The sequence below is a fragment of the Canis lupus genome, chromosome 14, assembly GCF_011100685.1.
Source record: "Canis lupus familiaris isolate Mischka breed German Shepherd chromosome 14, alternate assembly UU_Cfam_GSD_1.0, whole genome shotgun sequence".
Taxonomy (NCBI): domain Eukaryota; kingdom Metazoa; phylum Chordata; class Mammalia; order Carnivora; family Canidae; genus Canis; species Canis lupus.
In genome coordinates this window covers 2,166,617-2,172,330 of record NC_049235.1, presented here as the reverse complement: position 1 = coordinate 2,172,330, position 5,714 = coordinate 2,166,617, and the positions used below count along the sequence as shown (strand labels likewise).

General features: G+C 36.7%; 1 protein-coding gene across 1 annotated transcript; it reads left to right on the top strand.

The window, feature by feature from the left end:
* The first annotated feature begins 976 nt into the window (after nucleotides 1–976).
* On the top strand, nucleotides 977–1,939 carry OR2T11 (olfactory receptor family 2 subfamily T member 11). Its single transcript, NM_001256452.1, is given in 1 exon segment — nucleotides 977–1,939. A coding segment is annotated over 1 exon segment (960 nt). The 3' UTR covers nucleotides 1,937–1,939.
* The last annotated feature ends 3,775 nt before the right edge of the window (nucleotides 1,940–5,714 follow it).

Below are 5,714 nucleotides of genomic sequence, written 5' to 3'. Positions count from 1 at the left end.
ATTGATATCTGATTTGGGGGACAGGCTTGTAGGACTAAGCCCTTAGCCAGTGAGATATTAAGCTATCTCCATGTAGATAGTGTGGATATTGTATTAAATTGTAGGACAGCCAGCTGGTTGTCTAGAAAGTTGGACATTACTAATTATGGGGAATAAACCGTCACAGATTTGGTGACTGCAAGTGTCAGAGGTGAAATAATGAAAATAGAGGAGACACATAGAAAATGCTTCTTTCTTTACAGTCTACACTTTTTAAATTATTCATTTTGCTCACCTTTGGCCATTCAAATACCCAGGGGAATCAACGAGACTTTACACCAACTAGTATTGACTTAGCTCTGCTATAGACTGGACAACATTCTGGCGGCCAGAAATGCAGAGAGTGAATAGGAAAGATATAGTTAAACTCTAACCCAGGTATGGCAAATGCCAATTTTATGGCATTTTATTTATGTAATTAACACAATCTATGTATTGCAGTAAGAACATAAAGGCAATATAAAAAGTATTATGCTGAGAGAAACAAGTCAATCAGGAAAAGACAATTATCACATGGTTTCACTCATATGTGGAATATAAGAAATAGCACACAGGATCATTGGGTCACTGGAGGGGAAGGGGGTGGGGATGGGGTAATTGGGTAATGAACATAAAAGAAGGCATTTGATGTGATGAGCACTGGGTATTATACACAACTGATAAATCACTGAATGCTACACCTGAAACTAAGTGTGTATTATATGTTGGTTAGTTGAATTTAAAAATTTTAAAGTATTGTTCTCCAACAAAAAGAAATAGATCTACAGTTTCTAACTTAAGATGTTTCTCTTGGTCTGTTCATTTTTCTCTAGCATTTTGCCTTGGAAAATTTCAGCCAACCAGTACTCTCTGAGGTGTCATCCATACTGAAAGTGTCTTCTCTCTTTTTCCTTCCTGGTCTTTGTGGCTTTCTGCTCTGCTGGGGCTGCCATCAACAATGTCAATGAAGAATATAACTTTATCCTCTGACTTTATCCTCCTGGGGCTTCTGGTGAACAATAAAGCTACAGGGATCGTTTTTGCTGTTATTTTTGCTATTTTCATGGTGGCTGTAACTGCAAATCTGGTCATGATATTCTTGATTCAAATGGACTCTCGTCTCCATACACCTATGTATTTCCTGCTCAGCCAGCTGTCCATCATGGACACCTTTTTCATTTGTACCACTGTCCCAAAACTTCTGGTTGACATGGTTTCTAAAGAGAAGACCATTTCCTTTGTAGGTTGTGGTATCCAGATCTTCCTCTACTTGACCATGATTGGCTCAGAGTTCTTTCTCTTAGGCCTCATGGCCTATGACCGCTACGTGGCTGTCTGTAACCCTCTTAGGTATCCAGTCCTGATGAACCGCAGGGTGTGTCTCCTGCTGGCTGCTGGTGCCTGGTTTGGTGGGTCCCTGGATGGCTTTCTGCTCACCCCCATCACCATGAATGTCCCTTACTGTGGCTCCCACAGTATCAACCATTTTTTCTGTGAGATCCCTGCAGTTCTCAGACTAGCCTGTGCTGACACATCCTTGTATGAAACCCTAATGTACATCTGCTGTGTACTCATGTTACTCATCCCTATCTCTATCATCTCAACCTCCTACTCTCTCATCTTGTTAACTGTCCACCGAATGCGCTCTGCTGAAGGCCGGAAAAAAGCTTTCACCACTTGCTCTTCCCACTTAACCGTAGTCAGCATTTTCTATGGAGCTGCCTTCTACACTTATGTTCTACCCCAGTCCTTTCACACTCCTGAGCAGGACAAGGTAGTGTCAGCCTTATATACCATTGTCACCCCCATGCTCAATCCTCTTATCTACAGCCTCAGAAACAAGGATGTCATGGGGGCATTTAAAAAGATGTTTTTGCAATACTCATCTGCTCAAAAAATAGCCTCAAGTGATGTTTAAGGATTCAATAAACTCACAAAAGGTCTTCCTAAGAACATTTTCTATCATCTTATTTCTTATTTCAAAGACAACTACTTGGTCGTCTGTCAAAGATAATTTAAAATTGATGATTAAGAGGATTTACCATCTCTAGTTTCTTGTTACCAGAGGAGAAAACCAAAGATTTTCCAATAATTATGCAGATAGATTTTGGCTATCAACAATGAGGTATTATTACATTGGTTAAAGAATTCATCTAATTCTGGTTATTGCCTCTCAGACTAAATAAATTGGGGGGGGGGTACCCCATAGCACTTGTGGTAAAAATAGTGACTGTCAAATACTAGGCCACAATAAATAGTTGAGTAAGCTAAACTGACTGAATTTTGAATGTTCAAGCATTACACAACCATTTAAAAGGAATATAATATTTAACATCAAAGAAAACTACTATGCCTTTTTCCAAGTTATTTTAATAACAGAGTTCTAGGAAAGATGATGTCTTTGGGAAGAAAATTTACATTGCCCAATTCTGTGTGATTCATCAACAGGACTTGGATGCAATTCAGATTTGTTTGGAGTGAGATGAAAAGCTTTTGAAGAATTTTCTGTATAGACATACTTGATAAGATGTAAATTTTTATGTGGACTATTTTATGCACACTTAGAACAGGGAACTAGATTGCATGCAAGAAGACAACTCAGGAATCTTCAAATGAGAGAAAAGATTGAATTGAGTAGTTACACAAGATTTAGCTCACGGAAAGGATGACTGTTAAGGAAAAAAGTGAAATGAAAGATAAGTCAATTGACCTCAAGGTAAAGGAAGCTAGAATTTCTACTTACTGAGATTTTGAAAACTTTTAGAGTGGCAGGAAAGAGTAAGAGAAATCAATAATTTAGTTGTTGAGAAACTTTTGAAATATCTATTAGATACACGAAGCCAATCAGGGTTGAGGTTGTAGGTAAGGGCTGAAGGTTTAAATATAGTAGTCTTCAGAATAGAAAGACTAAAGACATAGGATTAGATGAAACTTAGGTAAGAGTAAAGAGTTAAGACCAAGGCAACTGGAGGCACCTGGGTGGCTCAGTGGTTGAGGGTCTGCCTTCGGCTCACGGGCGTGATCCCAGGGTGCTGGGATTGAGTCCCACAATGAGATCCCTGCGAGGAGCCTGTTTCTCCCTCTGCCTATGTCTCTGCCTCTGTGTGTGTGTGTGTGTGTCTCTCATGTATGAATAAATAAAGTCTTTAAAAAATTTTTTAAAGACTGGCAACTGTGTTCAGCTGGAGAGACAGTAATACAAGAGACAGTGATTGATGGAGTAAGGAGAATTCATATCTCAGATAAAAGTGAGAAACTTCAAAACTGGGAGTATTACAACTGCAGTAATTGTTGGGTTATAATGAGAGCTTTGAGTTGGCCACTGTATTTGTCAACACAAACATCAATTATGACCTTAATAGAAGCAATTCCAATGGAGTTGTGTTCCAAGAGGATTCAGAGTAAAATAGAAGGGGAGAAAATGGACAAGATGGGTACAGTTTAAGTACCTTTTTTAAATGAGAGCAGATAAGTGGAGCAGCAGCTGGAAAGGGATAAATGATATCAATATGTTTTGTTGTAAGATATTGCAGATATGTTGTTAAAGGGAATAATCTACACAAAGTATAAATTGATAATGGAGGAAGTTTCTTCCATAAGATAACCTTTGAGAGATATAGAAAGCTTAGAAACCAATTTAGAAGTAAAGAGGTTGATTTTTTTTGAGTTAACATGGTCATTTCATTTGCTATGAGAGCATAGGTGATACAGGTAAGTTCTCTGATTTCTATTTTCTCAGTGTAATTGGAATCAAGGAGAGCTTCTACTTGTGAAGGGATGGAATGATTTCTAAAAATTTGTGAAAAGAAGAAAACATCTTGGAGCTCAATTGAGTAAATGAATAAATTAGAGATATTAGGATTGCAGGGTAGTCTTGGAATGATTTATGATTTAGCACAGGCATGTTTGTCAAATAGTTGAATAAGTGGTACCTAGCAAATAGTAAACACACAATGTATTACCTACAATTAATTATGGCAATAGAAATGACAAGAAAAACAGAAAAAAACAACTGCTATCACTACTTCTACAGACTTAGCATTTCTTATATGAATAAAATATGTAGTAATCATTTGTTTTTCCAATACCTAGACCTTGAAGCATGTATTATTTATAGTTGTTTATTTCAGTGAATTGATCTCTCTGTGAAATTAAGGGTTTTTTAACCAAAATTATTGGCCATGTGGAGCTTATTGTATAACATGATACAATTTGGAATCATAAGGTAACATACTGTCCCCTCAACATACTAATTATTTAAATATATGAGTTAAAGACACCCCAGAGTACATTTAGTCTTTAAACTAGTCTTTGTGATGCCTTCTCTGGTGACAAGCTGTATTATCTAATATATTCAGTGAATAGTCTTTCTGTTACAATAGATTATTAAAATGTTTAGACTTCTATCTTTGCATATGCCCAGTAACTGTTCAGCTTTTGAGCTAATTTTTTTTTCTGAGTTGATTTTTTTTTCTTATTCAAGTTTAAATGTTTTAAATTACTTCTACCCTACATGCCAATTTCAGATGCAAAGGAGAGTGACGTTAAGATTACAGGCTTGTACTTAAACTCACTGGTGTTTGACTCTCGTTTTTTTAATTTCTGTGTTGTGTACCCTTGGACATGTTACCTAACCTCTCTGTACCAAATTTTCCTGTCTTAAGGAAGGATAGCCTGTTAAAAATCAAGAAAGGGAACAGTGTATTTACAACGGAGATTTTCTGAGTTTGTGACTTCTTGAGGTAAAGGTAGTTCTGCTTTTATCATATGGTCATTTATGATTTTTCTGTGGGTTCTCAAGGCACAATTCTCACCAACAGTCCCTCTTCATTCAGTAAATAACTAACACTTTAAATACCTTAACTTATACTTTAAATAACTTATATTTTAAATACCAAACTCAATCATTCATGATTATATCTGGGACACTTATATTTCTCCTCTTTACCCTTTGGCTTGATGTATATTTACAGGGAGAATAAATCCATAAATTTGAAGAAATCCCCAGGGGATTTTTTTTTTTTTAGATTCTATCTAGCCCCCCATTAAGTATTACTAAACCAAATTGGCATCAACCATCTGCCACCTTGTGGATAATTAATACATTACATTATTCTAAAACTAAAATATGTCCTTGGTGTGTCCCTTAAAACATAGAGAAATTAAGGAGTCAATCCCACTTACAATTGCACCCAGAAGCATAATACCTAGGAATAAACCTAACCAAAGATGTAAAGGATCTATACCCTAAAAACTACAGAACACTTCTGAAAGAAATTGAGGAAGACACAAAGAGATGGAAAAATATTCCACGCTCATGGATTGGCAGAATTAATATTGTGAAAATGTCAATGTTACCCAGGGCAATGTACGCGTTTAATGCAATCCCTATCAAAATACCATGGACTTTCTTCAGAAAGTTGGAACAAATTATCTTAAGATTTCTGTGGAATCAGAAAATACCTCAAATAGCCACGGGAATATTAAAAAAGAAAACCATAGCTGGAGGCATCACAATGCCAGATTTCAGGTTGTACTACAAAGCTGTGGTCATCAAGACAGTGTGGTACTGGCACAAAAACAGATACATAGATCAATGGAACAGAACAGAGAATCCAGAAGTGGACCCTCAACTGTATGGTCAACTAATATTTGATAAAGGAGGAAAGACTATCCACTGGAAAAAAGAGAGTCAC